Below are 18,829 nucleotides of genomic sequence, written 5' to 3'. Positions count from 1 at the left end.
TCGGTATGGCGAAAACAAAAATACAATTATGAAATTTAATGATCAAATACAACTTTACTTTTTAAACACTGTTTCATACATCAGCAACTTACCAAATCCATTGCTACAATGGAATTAGTATATTAGACTCGTCCTTTATACATATTGTTTAAATACTAATTGAAATCTTAACTGATTAAGTTAAAAATTATGAGCATAAACGAGTCAAAAACAAGATATGGATTTTTAATTTGGAATATGATTGTATATTAAACCAGTCATTTATACATTCGAAATAATTATTTACATAAATATCATAATTTCGTAAAATCCTTTTCATTCAAAAAGATTGCAAACTGTTACTTAAAAAAGTAAGGCATGAATTTCACAATTACCAACTTGTATGCCGCCTAAGGATATTGGTTAAGATTACTTATAATAAAGTCATTTCACTTAAGACTCGGTGTCACCAACACACATCTGAAGGACTGGACATGGATGTTTGATATGTCATAAATTATGAGTGTGGCGCGGGGCAAAATAAACGACTTAGTCGCAAAAGGTGTACGGTCAGGTATACGACCTTTTGATTAAGGGCAGGTATTATGGCCATAAACTTTGGTCAGTACAAAGCCCCATATCGTGTTTGATCACTGATAATATTGTATGTATGTAATGTTGTTGCCATCCAAATATATAATTAACAACTCTATATGAACTCCAGTTGACAGATGGCGTTATATTCCACGTAGACGTTTCGGTGTACTTTAATAGACAGACAGAGTTTTCTTGTAGATTGTTTCCGGTTTTTTTCATTAAATGAATTTAGCATCAATCAATTGACAAATCTTGATTATGATCATGATGCCGTTGTTGTGGTTATTGTTTTTGATAACGATGATGATGATGATGATGATGATGATGATGATGATGATGATGATGATGATGATGATGACGATGACGATGACGATGATGACGATGATGACAATGATGACGACGATGATGATGATGATGATGATTATGATGATGGTGATGATGATGATGATGATGATGATGATGATGATGATGATGATGATGATGATGATTATGATGATGATGATAATGTTGATGATGATGATGAAGATGATTTATGTCAGTTTTCCAGTTTTACTACTTTTGTGATACTGAACCTATTCGTTTAAACCACTTGTACAAACCCGTGATATTTGAGTAACAATCCTATCAAGCGTTGGCATGGTTAAGCGACGAACGATTATAAAGTGAATGCTACATGTCATTCTTAAAGCGAAGTCCTCTACAATTAACGCCATTTACTTTGAAGCTGTCAAGTCGAATAGTTGTGTTACCAAGAAATTAGGGACTCTTTAAGGTGCGACTTTCTGTTTTGTTAAGAAGTGTACAATAAGTTAAATTCTGTGTAACAGCCATGGCGCTATTGGAGTTAGAGCTAAATTGTTTATTAAAGGTAAGTGTGTTTTCTAAGATATTTTCCCGCCTACTTGTATGCACAAGGATATTTTTCCTTTGCATTGTGTTTTCATAGACCGTGGACCGTCATGTATACTAATCCACTGTACTTCTAAATTAATCGATATATTGCATGCTATGTTTAATAACCATACACCTAATACATGAAATTTTTATCAAAGAGCTTCTGCGATTAAGTTTAGGACCCTCAAATATAGATCTGGTACTTGTTATAATTTTAGTCTGCTTTATAATAAAATAGCGGTTACAGTTTATATTTTCTTAATTCCCGTCAAATGGAAATAAACCGTTTTTGTTAAGTCTGCGCCAGTACTGAGATCCACACATAAACCTCAACCCGTCCCACTTCCCTAGGTCCCCCACGCCTAAATAAAACATGGACAACTTCGAAATGTACATATTACATATACAACGTTCACACTGACTTCTTCTTTGCAAACAATGTTATTGTGTGAACAATTATTACACTGTAGATAGTGTTCCTGAACATTAACATAAATTGTATGAATTAAGTATACAAACGTAAATATTTTTAACTTGACATGTGCTTCGAAACGATTCAAGTATGAAATAAAATGTCGTCTAGCTCGCGTTGATTTGTGTGTATGTTTACGTCAACACTCAAATCAGGGACCTATACAAACATATATGTTTGTATAGGTCCCTGCTCAAATACGAGGAGCTTGCATGTGGATTTTGCATTGGGTCAATTGGCCATGATACACAGTATGATTTGTATGATAGAATGTAACACCAATGGTCATTCTCTGCTTTACATGACGACAATGTTTGATTTATGAAGTATGGAACAGTTTAGGGATACTATGCAACAATTTTCAAGAGTTGTAACTCGGTAGATAAACCTTATTCCAGTACCAAGTCTCTAAACCACTTTTGGTGCAAATAACCATGGGAGTATTGCTTGTTTGTGTGTTTATTTCATATGAAAGAAAAATAAAACACAAAAATATCATACTATAAATGTATTAAAACAAAGCTTCAGGCACTTCAAGCGCGGTTTACGAAGGTTTTTCAGAAGCTCTTCATGTGTCACGCGACTACATGTAGTATTGCCTATTCTCGTTTCATATTCAACAGCGTTTATTCAGTATAGAAACATATTATATCTAATTCGTAATATTTCCATGACTAATAAATTAATTTGATCTTTGCAATTGTAGGAGTTATAAGATTGACAAAAGGGGCTTTAAAAGTTACATACAAATAAACACATCAAAGTTTGAGGAAAATTACATGCGCAGAGCAGTGTATAAGGTTAGAAAATGCTTTTGAATGTTGTGGGGTTTGTATGTTCACAATAACCCTTAACATTTGTTCAAGCTTTCAATCATATTTGAAGTAAACATACCGTAACGTGACCACATAATGACGGCTGAGTGTACTGCATGCTGTACCTAATTGCAGTGCCCACGCTCATTTAAGTCATTCATGTAATTGATATACGAAGTTCAAGACCTACCGTTATTTATTACGGCTAGTAGACATCTAGGATATCATGGATCATACTAATGATTTACAGTATCACTCCGTCTTCAAATCTCGATAAGTAAAACTGAATAGTTTCCAACGTTTTTACAACAATGCGCATTCAATAAATGGAAAGATATAGTGATGGCTGTGAACATTATTGTTAGACACTAAACGATGTCATTTGTCAAGTGTCAGAAATATACTGAGAATATCATTTAATTAATGTTGTGTGAACTAATGCATTGCTGATGTAAATTATATATTGGTTCTGATGCCAGGGAATTTAAAGTTAAATGTGATGTGTTTAACATAGTTTAAGCCCGTATTTCATCAATATAGCGATGGGGGTATTGGAGTATAATATCCCACAATTGGTAAGAACTCATTTTCCGATTAGACACATATACTTTAGTATTTATATAAATATCAATAATATGTTTTATATAGTGTTTCATTTTATTATAACGCTCATCTCTATAATTTATCATTTAACCCCTAGCTCGTTCACATTCACATCAACATGAGAATGCGCCACCGATGATAAACTGAATTCATCTTTTGATTCGATCACTCATTTTTAATGCGAAGGTTTGATGGAAACAAACAGAAAAATAATAACATGAAGCTACTGTATACAGTAGGCAAACGATAAATCATGCCGATGTTAATTATGGACGGGTACTGGAGTATTTTCATTGAAAAAAGCGGGGCTTCTGACTCGCAAAGTGTTATGTTTTGTAATTCTATACTCTGTATATTAGGTCAAATTCAGCATACCACAGTAGCGGGTAACATTGCGATTGTCCGTCTTTGTTCAGTTCAGTATTAGATCCTATCAGTTCAGTATTAGATCCTATCAGTTCAGTATTAGATCCTATGCAAACGGATATTTTTCCTTTGCGTTGTATTTTCATAGACCGTGTACTTTAATAGAATCCATCAAAATTATATGAAGAACCATCAAGGAAAAAACTACAAATGTATAGTAACAATGTCGAGAAATCTATAAGCTCTTAAACTGTATATAGCTGTTAACTCGGGACACAAACTTGCTACATATGATATGTTTACTTTAAAAATATAATGTTATATACAATATATTCGTTATTAATGGTACCATTGTACCACGTGTTTGACATGATCACGTGACTCCGAATAACATTGACATCGTTTTTTTTCGTGTGACTGTCTTGCGTTAGGAATAATTATCGTAATGTGTACGCTAATTCATGTATATTTAATACCACCTTTCCTAGATGTTATATGAGAATAGAATAGAATTCACATTTACGTAAAAGCGTTAACCAACGAAACATAAATGTCTAATTAAATACCTATTTATACGCGTTCTGCCTATGTTATGGCCACCTTATCATTACATGTGCCTTTGGGCAGTTTTTCAGCGTAACTGTCTAAACAGGCTTTCACCTTACTCGTGCTTTCACCTTACTCGACCTTTGTAACTGTCCAATAACATATTGAGAAACTTTCCCGCAAATTGTCCCGAATGAAACATAGAATGGATTTTCGTTTTGAAGAGACTTATTTTCAACTGAAGTGTCGTCCTTGATTAGCCCGTGCGGACTTTACAGACATGCTTTAAGACCTGTTTTCCCTCAACATTATTATAATGCCTTTGCGGTCAAATTGTTAGAAGTTTGTTAACAATAATGAAGCTCGACTTTCCGGCACATTTTAAATAAATGTACGAGTTCGCGCAAGAAATATCCAAAGATTGGGATGTTTACGCCTGTAGAAAAATTTCTGGCTGATTAGTTGAATGATAACATTTGTATCTGCACAAGCAAATTAAATATTGGGCAGTTACTCTGAAAATACTGAAAAAGATTGTGGTCCTTGCCCTGTGCACTTTCTCTTAACCTCCATTATTAAATATCGTTTCAATAATTCCCTAATGTTCGAGTTATAATTTGAATAAGAATATTACGCTGAGAATTAATGAGCAAACAGCAACAAAACAAAGGGCAATTACTCTGTCTTTATTGAAGACAGAGCCATGGTCCGTGTGCACTTAACTTCCACTACCATAAACTCATTTGAATCCCTTCCATACTTTTAGTTATGATCTGCACCAGAAGCAATTGCGGAGGGGAAATTAACTTTAAATTTGTGAATAGGTCCCTATTTCAAAGATACTAACATTATTTTTTTTAAACTTTAAACCTTTAAAAAGAATGAAAGTAAACAGAAATTGAAGTATTTGTTTTCCTGCTGTTTCAAACGTCTCTAACACAAAGTTTGGCATCAATTACCCTTGACGAGACAATAACATGTTTTTCTGTTATTAATGATATCACCTCACACTTTCAGTAAGCTTGTTGATTTTCAGGCGTGCGGATTTGGATGAATTATGTGCATCTTGTAACTCGTATTATTTTTTCCTGTCTCAGTATATTATCATTAGAGACGCGTAATGCGAAAATGAGAAGTATGCCATATCGGCCGGTGTAGCGCCAGACCAGCTTGCACAATCGCTACTGTCTTGCCAGGAGCTACGCTGTCGGCTATAAATCCGCACATGGTTTCGGTGTCTCATAAGCGGACGGGGTTTTGCATCCACGCAGACTTGTCCGGTGCTACGCTGGCCGCATTTTGCATTAGACCCATTTTCGTATGATACGTATCATATCAATGTAAATACAAGCATTCATAAACTAATTTTATGTTGCCATCGTGTGCATACACTTTGAAAAAAAAAACAAGGAAATAAAGGAATAATTCTGTCCTTGGTGCTTTAAAAATACATTTAGAAATGTATAAGCATGCATGTATGTTGTTTCGTCGACAATTTTATACATAGAACGATAATTGCAACAAGTTGTTATTCATTTGAATGATGAGCATGTATTTTGTTCTCACCAGCGACTCCCTTACTGTAATAACAAGTGGCCATGTAGTCTGATAACTTTTAATGCATGTGACAGCTGTATCATGTTCGTTAATTGGTTCTTAAAATAGCATCAGTTTCGTTTTACTTCAAATAGAATCGTTAATATTGTATAAACTTATTTATTGCATTTTGTTTTAATTGTGATACATAGGTTTAGAGAATCGAGTTTCGTCATAGGTAAAATAAATTCTATATTTAGTTTTTGTGACAAATTGTAAAATCAAAAGTGCAAACAATTGAGAAAAAAATGAAGTTTAAGAAACGCCAACTCGCGATATCAAATACTCATTAAGTAATGACGAAACGAATACTATGTAAACAGTTAAACATGTTCACATTCAATAATGTTTGTAAATATGAGCATAACAGCGTGACTGTGATGTCCTTTCCTATTTTTAAACCAATCTGAAACATAAACAATATGTTTACACTAAACACCCTCAAGTTTAGAATTCGTATGAATGTAGAAAAGACTACATTTCCTTTTGGTTACATTTGATTGTGATTTCTGTTAACGTTTATGCAAGTATTCTTATACCAGTCACAGTCATACGGTCACTTACAGAAACACTTAACACGTGCCACTTATAAAGACTCATTTACTCATGTATTCAGATTGTTTAAAATATATTCATTGCAATCTTTCATGGTGCAGAAATGAACTGTATGCAAATAATGGTCAAGGACAAATTTACGTTATGGATTTTCAATTCGCAATACAACTTCAATAAGATAACCAACTGATACTTGAAGTAATACAACTTGTATGCGGTCTTACGATATTGGTTTAGCTTTATACAGGGACCTATACAAATATTTGTTTGTATAGGTCCCTGATTTATATAATTCATTCAAATATGAAAGCTATTCACTTATGCGCTGTTTAATGTGTCGTAAATTTTTATCACCTGCGCTGGGCGAGATAAACGACTTAGTGGCAAAATGTGTGGGTGCGGATTTATGACCTCTTGATTTAGAAAAGGTCTTGTGGTCATAAACTTTGGACTCTAGAGGGCACAGGTCTCGTATAATCTTTGATAATAGTACATATTCGTTCAATGCATGCTTCATGTCTTCAAATCCGTAAATCATAAATGTACTATTCTATAAGAGTTTCAGTTGACCAAATAGCGTATAATTAAACAAATCAATAATAATTATAATAATAATAATAATAATAATAATAATGATAATAATAATAATAATAATAACTATTTTATTATAATTGATATTATTATGATATAATTATCAGCATTAGAATCATCATCCGCAGCACAATCATAACATTTATTGGCATTATTATAATTATTATTAGTATAATTTAAAAAATATATATTTTTATTATTATTATTATCATTTGATTATAAATGATGTTGATGATGATGATGATTATAATGATGTCAGATTCCATTTGTTAATGTTCAATGAAACAATCACTAAATCTTTATATCGCTTAACTATTTCGATTTATTTATTTTCATCGTTTAAAAAAAACATCAATATTTCAAATAGCATAATGATGATGATATAAAGCGATGATTGTAAGCTGCGGTGGAAGTGCGTTGAGAGAGCTTTCAAGTGCACATGGGAAGTAAAAAGCTGGCATCGTAAGCAGTTTAAAAATAACACAGACGTGTATATTAAGTTTAATGCGAAGCTTTGTATAGCCCCCATGGTAAAAACAATGTAGATGTAGAGGTTACCTTTATTTTCAACGTTAACAACTCAAACATTACTATTATTTTAAAACGCAGCAATATGTGCTCATGGCCAGCAGTACATGTCAAGGTCGAATCCTGAACTTCAAGCTGTTAAATAAACTCGACCGCTAACGTGTCTCTTGCAAGAAGGCGTAATTCTGTATAACGAAAATTTAAAATTATTGATATTGACATATTCTACTAATTGACTAATGACAGTTTATTCCAGTTCTACTGTATGCGATTTGTGATCCTGAACATACCCGTTTAAACCACGTGTGCACGCCCATGAATATTTGATAAGAATGCTTAAAAGAGTTGATAGTGTTTCTCACTTGAAATCAACGAGGGATCGTCTCAATATTGTTACACGTCATTCTTTAAGCGAAGTTCCATACAATTAAAACCATTTGCATTGAAGCTGTTTAGTTGGAAATGAATTAGAGACGCTTTAAAGCGCGCCTGTCTGTTTTTAAGGAGTGCACAATACGTTAAATTCGTTATAACAACCATGGCGCTCTTAAAAAGGGAGCTAAATTGTTTGTTAAAAGTAAGTGTGTTTTTAAGATATTTTTCCGTCTACTTACATGAACAGCGTTGTGTGTTTATAGACAGTGTACCGTCATTGATCCGAATCCTTTGTACTATTTGAATCATATTGATATTGCATGCATGTTTACTAAGCATACATAATAAATGTAACTATTAGAAATAGTGCTTCAGCGAATAACTTTTAAGGCCCTGATTGCGTCGAATATAGATCTAGTGCATGAAAACTCATTATTTTGCACGATTATCATAAGATATTGTTTACTGATACCAGATATTGTTTTAGAATGTCCGCCAGATTGGAGTCAATCGCTCTTGTTAACCCATTTATGCCTAACGTCTATAAAAAAAGGCCTTGGCAAACAGCGTAGACCCAGATGAGACGCCGCATCATGCGGCGTCTCATCTGGTTCTGCGCTTTTTGCTTAAAGAAATTTCTGTAAGAAATATTCTAAATATAGATATAAATATGCTAGACATCCCTAATTTTGGAAATAAATTGATCCAATTTAGAAGGATGGGAGAGTCAACTAGGCATAAATGGGTTAAATATGCGCTAGAACTGAACCACACCCATTAGTCCTCATACCATCAGTGAGTGCCACACCCTTCAGTAACTCATGCCTAAGTAAAAAATGGAAACGTCGATAGGTACATACTGCAAATATTTTCTTTTTGTGTAAATGTTTATTTTATTGTGGATTATGTACGCTTATATTAACATGAAGTGCATACATGTGGTAAACACGCTTATATTTTGCAACAATATTCGTCATCTTATTTGTGGCGGAACGATATGCGGATGCAAAAAAATGTCGTCTGGTTTGCGTTGTTTGATGTGTGTGTGCGTAAATATTACTTCTACAACATGAGGGACTTTCTTATGTATGTTTGCATTGGGTCCATTGACTATGAAAATAAATTGTATGATAGCTACACAACCTTTGGACATGCTATGTTGTACATTGCGACATCGTTTGATAAATGAAGTACGGAACAGTTTGCAGAAACTATTAAACCATTTCAAGAGTTGGTAGTCGCTATATAAACTTTATTCCAACGCCAAGCCGCTGAAAACTGTTGTTGCCCATGCTCAAGAAAATATTCCTAGCATTTGTATGAGCAATATGAAAAACGTAATTATATAGTCGTAATTTAAATGTTTTAAAACTAAGTTCAAGCCACTGTAAATCGCCATAGACGATGACAAAGACTGTTCAGGAGCTCTTCGTTTTCCCCGCCAATACATGTAGTATTGTGGATTCTCGTTTCAAAGTCAGCAGCATGTATGCAGTATAGTTTTATAAAATATTAAAATCAAATAATCTCCATCACCAATACATCAACTTGAAGTTTGAAATTGGCAGGGTTATAAGACCGAAAAAGGGGGCTGTCAAAGTTTCATACAATAATTATATCAAGATTTGTGAAAAATAACTCGCGGAAAAAAGTGTATAAGGTCAGTAAATACTTTTGATTGTGTATATTTACACTTACCTTGAAAATACATTCCATCCCAAGTGAGGTTTAATCATGATATTCGAAGCAGGTAGACCAGATAATGACAGCTGTGCGTGCAGGATGCATAATTGCAGTGCACGTGCTCATTATTTCATGCATGTAATTGACATACAAAGTTAAAGATAACCTGTTGACAACTAGGATACGATGAACTATACTTGGGATTGACAATATCACTTCATCTCGATAGGCGCAACCAAAATCATTTTAAACGTCTTTACCAAGGTGTGATTTTAAGTTTTTAACGAATGGAAACATACAGCGATGACTGTAATATAATTGTTTAAAATAAACGATAACAATATGTCGCGTGTCAGAAATATGCGGGAAATTGTATAATCTTTACATCAATGGTTTGAAACTATTGCATGACAGCTGTAATTTTAATTGTTGTGATGCCAAGTAATTTGAAGTTAAATGTAACGTGTTTTACATAGTTTGAGTCCGTATAACAATAATATAACCATGGAGTTCTTGGAGTATTATTGCTCAAATATGGTAAGGAATCTTTTTTTTACTAGACGCAGATATATATATATATATTTATATAACGATTCCTTCCTATATAGTTTTTTATTTGATTTTAACGCTTTGAAATATAATTATTTTAGTAAACATTTGAAATGCCTAGGTTGAATACACCACCGATGATAAAATGAATTCCTCTATCAATAAGATCCTATAACTCGGTATTAAAACTATATCGCAAAGATTGTACATCGTGCTGTTCGTGGTAAGGTGATTCTGTATTACACCTTTTCATTACAAGTGCCTTTGGACGTTTTTTTTACTTACCTTTGACGTTAATAGACCCATGTTTTTTACCTCCATTCTTTACGCAGCATAATAATGTTTTATTCTGTTTCAAGATAACAGTTGTCATATTTTTTTAAATGGAACATATAATTTTCGATCCTATTTAGCTGATCGGCACATTATAGTTATTGAGAATTAGAATCGACGAATTATTTCAGGAATTTTCTTATTTTACAGAGTCGGATGCCACATTTTAATGAAAACTTCTTTAGCCGATCATCTCAATTACAACGGCACTTCTGTTCCCGATTACCTGACACTTTTTAGCATATATAATGAAACTTGTTTAGCCGATCATCTCAATTACAGTGGCACTTCTGTTCCTGATTACCCGACACTTTTTAACATATATCATACACAATTTTGAGTGCATCAGAGATGCAAAATTCGATGTTGAATACTGTTGTAGAAAGCATGTAATAATTAACAATTTCAGGACTTACGTAATTTAAAAACGAATCACCAACAATTTGGTTCATTTTTCTTATCCCTTTTGAATATGAGCATGATTTTGTTTTTCATGGCAAATTCAATTAAGACACGACATCTCGGGGATTAAAATCTGACCATTATAGCGTGAAGTTTTAATGTTTTTTTTCTTATATCGATTGCAACGCTGAAGCTTATATACACTCCTGTCGATGTCTATTTGTTTGGTACAACACCGGTACTCTCGCCGGTGTACAACATATCACAGTGCCAGAATAGTTAAAAGTACCCATTATCCGACGTGTACGTTATCAAAGTATCTACAAAATCATGCAAACCACCTTTGAAAACATGCTTCGTCTTCGTTCATATTTTATGATGATGATGTACAAGCTTGGATGGTTAAGCGCGTGATGATGTACATGCTTGGATGAATGATGTGCGTGTTGATGTACAGGCTTTGATGGTTATGTGCGTGTTGATGTACAGGCTTGGATGAATGATGTGCGTGTTGATGTACAGGTTTGTGTAAATGATGTGCGTGTTGTATCTCGTGTCTTTTTGCACTGTCTCTATACTTTCATTAGGAGCCGTGTAATCCGAAAATGTGCATTATGAAATATGACAAGCCAGTGCCATCACGTAATATGGTAGACTCATTAGCGGACATTGTAGCTACAGGCAAGACTGCGCGGATACGCATGATGATGTGTTAATATGCCGGTCGCATGTAACATTATACCTAATTTCGCATGACGCGGCTCATTTAGCTTATAAAAACATTAAAAAAGGGAATATGTTATCATCGTGTGCATGAATTTTGGAAACATCCAGTCGAGTTCGAATAATAAAGCTTCTGGTTATTAAAAACTGCTAAATGTATAATACGTACATGTAAATAGTGTTTAATCGACAATTGTTGTCATAAAAAGATACTTGCAACAAGTCTTAACTTATTTGAATGATGAGCGTGTACTTTGTTCTCGGAAGCACTTAAAGTAATACAAAGGGTGGAGTAGGATTATGAATTTGCGTGTGACATTTGTATTATGTTCGTTAATTGATTCTTAAAACACAAGTGCAAGCAGTTTCGGTTTGCTCCCATTAAAGCGTTAACATTGTATGAACTTGTTTACTGCATTTTTTAATTGTGATTGATTGGTTTAGTGAATCGAGTGTCGTCAAAGGTAAAATAAATTGAATCTTTAGTTTTTGTTCAAATTATTCAACCAAAAAAGTTATTGAAGAAACGCTAACTTAATTTTCTCACAGTATTAAATACTCATCATCTACCACCGATAAGACTAATATGCTAACCTGTTTGCATGTTAACAGCAGTGTGTTGTAGTTTCGTGTGTTTGCATGTTAACAGCAGTGTGTTGTAGTTTCGTGTGTTTAACCAATCGGAAACCAAACCAAAAATATTTACACCAAATATTTTGCATAAACCGCATAAATTTGGAAATTATCTTATATGCGCCGTGTTTTATTTTCGTTTGTGTTTCCGAAAGTTTGGCCTCTAAAGAAGAAATTCTTATCAATATAGAAAATACAACACTTTGTGTTTGGTGGCATTTGATTTTCGTTTGTTTGAAAGCGTATGCTAGTTTTTTTTATGCTGCAGGAAAATAAACGTTTCTCAAAAACTGCAATATATAAGCAGCCTTAAAATGCAACATTTGAAGGCTAGTGCTTTCACGGAGATCACAACCGCAATCAAAACGACACATGCACATTAAATCAAAAGTTGACTTAAACTAGTAGTTTAGCACACTTGCCAAGGTTAATTAACCCAATTTTCGTTATGTTTACTTAGTTTATTCAGTTTATATAAAGTTTGCATACAAAATTGACGTAGAAATTAGCCGCATATCAACGCATGGACGCATATCAAAATAAAAAGCTTTGTTGGCGGCCTTTTCAGACGATATAAAAGTTATTTAAAGAAAATATTTCCGGTTAACACACAAACCTTTGAGAATACGCAGAATGCCTGAGATGACAGGGCACTGTATTGGTGTTGCTGACAGATTTATAAGTGCATGCAACTCGATCAAAGATACAACCATTACGATGATTTTCTATTAAATATTCTACTGATCTCTGAATTGTGCAAGTGCTTAGTCGATAAAAGATATAGCACGAGGCATAGATTTTCAAATGTCCACATGGCCTTATTAAACGATGTGACTAGTTGGCGCTCTAACTTGACGTGGGTAAGGACCACAGCTATCTGCCCATACATGATTTAATTTCTGCAACATCGGAAAAATGCGAGCGGGCTATATGAGTATGAATTTTTAACCAGGTTTTCCGAAGAAAAAAACTGGTTTTTAGCTTGGCGAATGTCGGCGGGCGGACGGGCGGGCGGGCGGAACAAGCTTGTCCGGGCCATAACATTGTCGTTCATTGTGAGATTTTAAAATCATTTGAGACATTTGTTCACCAACATTGGACTGTGTATCGCGCGAAAGAATTACGTCGATATCTTTAAGGTCAAGGTCACTCCTTGAGTTCAAAGGGCAGTAAATGACCATAAATGAGATTGTCCGGGCAATAAGTATGTCGTTCATTGTGAGATTTTAAAATCATTTGGCACATTTGTTCACCATCATTGGACGGTGTGACGTGCGGAAAAATTACGTCGATATCTCCAAGGTCAAGGTCGCTCCGACTAAACATAGATTGATTTTGAAACAAGGGAGGTAACTATGAAAATCGGTAACAATGCACATTTAGAGTTGACTCCCTTATCAGACTTTTTTTTCAAATTGAAATCAAGGTCGCCACGAGTAGAACTAGATTGAATTTGAAACAATGCACATTTTGAATTGTCTTCCTTTATCAGACTTTTTTTAAAAATTGAAAACCTGGTTTTGTGACAATTTTGTTAAACTCTCGAACACGGTCAACCATTAAACAACAGACAGGATTCGAACACGACAATAATGAGCACACTTACAGAGCAATTTATATCAACAGTTTACACTTACAAGGGTAATAAGTCGTAATATCAAGTTCTCTATAATAAGTGCTGACAGCCGTAAATGATTGTGCACTATCTTACACACCAGTGTAGGCATGTTTTATTGATGACGTAAATGAATAAAATTTAAAAGCACTTTTATGTTTGTTTATATTATTTTGTTTAAATTTTTTAATGACCCTTCTCTATACATTAGAGTACTGTGTACAGATCTACATAATGCATATTATCGTTAAGACAAAATACATGTAATTTTGTTGATTAATTGTCTTTTTGACTTTAAAATTTACGATTGTCTAACATCACAAAAATGAGCTAGCAAAGCTGCTACAAATCTTGCAATGAAGAGAGTATCGTTTATAAGTTTTTTTAACTAGACGATGTCATTTTTCAAAGCTATTACTGTGTTTTGCTTAACAAGGTATTCTCTAAATTCGGCAATATGGTGAAGTTATCCTATTATATATTTAATAACTAATATTTAAAGTTAAACATTTCGTAGTACATTACCATAGAGTTACAGTTATATTTGTGTTGTCCAATTAGTAAATACTTGTAACACTGTCAAAGTTATTTGTGAAACTAAAATAAGTTTAAAGTTGTGGATGTTATTTTTCAATTGCATTCAGGTTTGTATGGAATAAGATCCGCAAGTGTGATTTTAGGAAGTCATCAAACGAAATCTTAACTCAACTCAAACAATTATGAGGATTCAGATAAAAGTTATAGATGGTCAACAAATCATGTACTATCAATGAAGCTATATAAAATTCATCATAAAATGAAGCCGTGAACTAAATAATCATCAAGTAAGGACCTTAAACAAACAAAGAGGTAGTGGTGAAAGAACACTTGTCTGTGTATCCTTCTTTTACAGCGTGTGCATGCTTTTCTAATTTCAGAGCCATGTCGTCTTTGGTTCGGAGGCTTCGCGGAAGATCGCGACAGAACCCAACTGGAAAGCAAAAGAAGAAATCTTCGGGGCTTAATTGTTTGTGCCGAGGGCTACCGGACACCGACGATGTGGACGAAACCGGAAAGCCTTTAGAAGGGGCAAAGAAAAATCGGTTAAATCTTGAAGAAACTGTTGATTGTAATAAAACTGACACAATGGGGAAAGCTGAATCAAAACAGTGGCTTACGGAGAAAATTGTGGGAAAGTATTATGAAACTGATGGCTTAAGAGCAGATCCTGCGGGTGGAAACTATGAACTTGACAAAAATAGAACTATAAATACAGTAGAAATATGTACGTCATCTGAGAATGCCAGTGTTGAAGGCACGTCAGAAACTAAGAATTCTGATATTGAAGATGTGAAAGTAGATTTAAATGACGACCAAGTGAAACCAACAGTTTGCAAAGACGTGTCGGCTCAGGTTGTACAGATATCTGAATTAGTTGCATCCTCTAAGATCGCACCAGAGTGCAGTGATATTCTTGGGCCTGAATCAGAAACGGCAAATATTAAACAAAAGCGCGATAAACTTAAAGAAAGTAAACAAGTCGGCAGGGCCAAACAGGACGATTCTTTTGGTGAAAGTTGTGTCCAAGAACATCTGCAAGTTGGCGTAAACCATGAAGTCAATGGTGTACATGAAAATAATGAAACTGATGAAGAATATGAACAGGCCGTCGACAACGTTGACGTACCCATCAGAGAAAAATCACCAATCAAACTAAAAAACCCGTTGGTTAAGATGAAAAGCAAGATCATGGACGCTCTATCGTTCCAACATTTTGACACCTACACTCCCAAAATGTGCATCGACATGATGAAGCAAAGCCCAACTCTGAAGTTCTTGGCAGCGCTGAACAAGAAGTTAAAACAACATGAGAAGGGTTGGATCGGCGAGTTTCTGGAGCAGGATGGCGGGGAGGCGCTAATGGATCTTGTGGACACATTGGGAGTGAAGCGGGTGGTGCAATTATCGGACGCAATGCTGCTGTTAGAGTGCGTGCAGTGCGTCAAGTCGCTGATGAACTCCAGGATGGGGCTGGCTTATCTAGTGGAGCATGGGGACACGCTGAGTCGCCTTGTCAGAGGTTGGTGCAGTAGTTAATTATTTAATGAAATATAAATTGTATACCAAATATGTATCTTTTATATGATTTGTTTCTGTGTTTTGCATAATGAAATTACATTCTAATCAAATGCCTATGGTCGCCGTGGTCTAATGGATATGGTGTCCGCCTAGCGACTGGGAGTTCATGGGTACGATCAACACTGTGGGGGCGTTCTTTAGATAACCCCCAAAGACACCAAGCACTGGTTCTAGGACCAGGAAACGGACTCGAGAGGTGTTTTAATAAGCATGAGGTTTTCGAGGCAATCGAGCTAAAATAAAAGGGTTTAAACTAAATGCCTATGTCTTTAAGTACTGTTCTAACACACATGAGTATATTATGATAAGTGTTTCACTTTCTTATGTACACATTTAATGGCATTAACATACGAACGCGCATCACTAGTATATACTGTCATATGCACAGTTTTTGCTTTGCGAACGCGCTGTCATATCTAAGAGAGAAAACTCTACGAACTTTACATCTGTAAGAGTTGATGCACTTTAGAGAGTGTTACTTAAATTGACGCAATCGCAATCTAAAAATTACATACATGTATTTGTATTATGTAATTATTCCTTAACAATTACAAAGTTATTGTCACTTTGATGCTTCTACAATTTTGCAGAATGAATTGCCAATATCAATGTGAACATATCGGGGAAGTGAGTCGGTCGTGTTAATAGTACGTTTTAGTATGATCGGTACTCAGCATTTAAGTGTTACAGTTATCTTCAAATAAGAAGAAATTAAATTTTTTAATAATTATGTTAGCGCTCTATTCCTGTCAAAGGAAACACACGAACTGTACAGAATGTACCATAAGAGCACACATCATACTGTTTCCATATACATGTATACTCGTTCGGTCATTACAACCATATTGTTATTATCCTTAATGATCACGCTTGAATGTAAGAAAACATCATTCGTTTATTCAGTAAGTAAATCCGATGCCAAGCAATAACTTTCGGAAACGAAATCTGTTATGTGCCATGCTAATTGAGTTTTTCGCAAAATTGAACGGGGATTAGGTTGTTGCTTATGTTCTCGTCATTCTATCAACGTTTCACTAAGAATATCTTGGCGTATTTTTTTCTGGAATATCGTCCCCACATGCATATTCGCAATATAGCGTGTAACAGTTGTTTAGCATCGTTTTCGTCACAAACATCATCATCGTTGGTGGTGTCGCCTTGATCATCATCATCAACTTGCACATCCCATATTCACTGCCTTAATGAACATTGCTTTCACTTTTTATGTCCCCCACTATAGTAGTGGGGGACATATTGTTTTTGCCCTGTCTGTTGGTCTGTTGGTCTGTCTGTCTGTTTGCGCCAACTTTAACATTTTGCAATAACTTTTGCTATATTGAAGATAGCAACTTCATATTTGGCATGCATGTGTATCTCATGAAGCTGCACATTTTGAGTGGTGAAAGGTCAAGGTCAAGGTCATCCTTCAAGGTCAGAGGTCAAATATATGTGGCCAAAATCGCTCATTTTATGAATACTTTTGCAATATTGAAGATAGCAACTTGATATTTGGCATGCATGTGTATCTCATGGAGCTGCACATTTTGAGTGGTGAAAGGTCAAGGTCAAGGTCATCCTTCAAGGTCAGAGGTCAATTATATGTGGCCAAAATCGCTCATTTTATGAATACTTTTGCAATATTGAAGATAGCAACTTGATATTTGGCATGCATGTGCATCTCATGGAGCTGCTCATTTTGAGTGGTGAAAGGTCAAGGTCAAGGTCAAGGTCATCCTTCAAGGTCAGAGGTCAAATATATGTGGCCCAAATCGCTTATTTTATGAATACTTTTGCAATATTGAAGATAGCAACTTGATATTTGGCATGCATGTGTATCTCATGGAGCTGCACATTTTGAGTGGTGAAAGGTCAAGGTCAAGGTCATCCTTCACAAGGTCAAGGTCATCCTACAATGTCAAACATCATATAGGGGGAAATTGTGTTTCACAAACGCATCTTGTTTTATTTTGTTTTTTTTACAAAACGTTATATTATTACACTTTGAAAACATTTTTTTGTTTTGGGCATAAAGTCATAACTCACAATCAGCTTGAAACTACGAAATCGCGTAATTACAGTAATCGTGGTTTTCTTTATTCTCTTTAATTAATGGAGGATGACATCAATAATTTACCGGAAACTCGATTTAGTTGTTTGTAACCTATTCACATTGTCGTGTGCAGAATGCAGCTCTGAAGTCGCCAGTTCCCATCCCAAGTGACTTAACCACCGCTTTGATCGATTGGCTGCACAAGGATTACGTTGCTTACCATATAAGTCAACTTGATGATAAATAATATCATCGACAGTCTCTGATAACTAAACGTATTGGCGATCATTCCTCATGAATTCTAAGCGATGTCTGAGAGCGTTTTCTTTGGGCCGTAAGATGATAGCAAATCGGTAAATGTATTGTGAATTATACACGCGTCGGCTCAGTCTATTGCACACAATATATACTTAGCATTTCAATAATGATTTTGCACATCTCAATATGTAATTAGACTTCGTTGTACATGTGAATGCATATTTATGATGATTTTATGTTGTTTTAAAAAAATTACATTTTGATTTTGACATGTTTTACATTTCGAATTATTAGTCATTTATTGGCATTATCACATATACCATAGTACAATAATTTGCCGTGAAGGAAATATGTCGATTTTGACTCGATTACAAAAAGGAATCCATAGAAACCGCGGTGACTTTATATTTTGTGTCGCACTTAAATAGAATTACAGTTTAATTTTGCCCCTGGTACGAGTTATTATTATTGTATGTATGTATTTTCTTTCTATGTTGGTTGAAATATCGATTTTCGTTATAGTTATTGAAATAATCAACATTTGTGAT

The 18,829-nt window shown here is 34.7% G+C and overlaps 1 protein-coding gene across 11 annotated transcripts in view; it reads left to right on the top strand.

The window, feature by feature from the left end:
* Positions 1 to 18,829, top strand: part of LOC127875871 (inverted formin-2-like) — a 149,912-nt gene that overhangs the window by 18,786 nt on the left and 112,297 nt on the right. For 3 of the 11 annotated variants that reach the window (XM_052420605.1, XM_052420606.1, XM_052420596.1), the window contains exons 1-2: positions 9,871 to 10,137; positions 14,773 to 15,914. In XM_052420605.1, coding sequence (XP_052276565.1) covers positions 14,777 to 15,914 — 1,138 coding nt within the window. In that variant the 5' untranslated portion in view covers positions 9,871 to 10,137; positions 14,773 to 14,776. The other 8 variants (XM_052420598.1, XM_052420597.1, XM_052420600.1 and 5 more) reach the window with 6 other exon arrangements.

This window comes from Dreissena polymorpha, chromosome 4, assembly GCF_020536995.1.
Source record: "Dreissena polymorpha isolate Duluth1 chromosome 4, UMN_Dpol_1.0, whole genome shotgun sequence".
In the NCBI taxonomy this organism is placed as follows: Eukaryota; Metazoa; Mollusca; class Bivalvia; order Myida; family Dreissenidae; genus Dreissena; species Dreissena polymorpha.
This window is presented reverse-complemented; position numbering and strand designations above follow the sequence as displayed.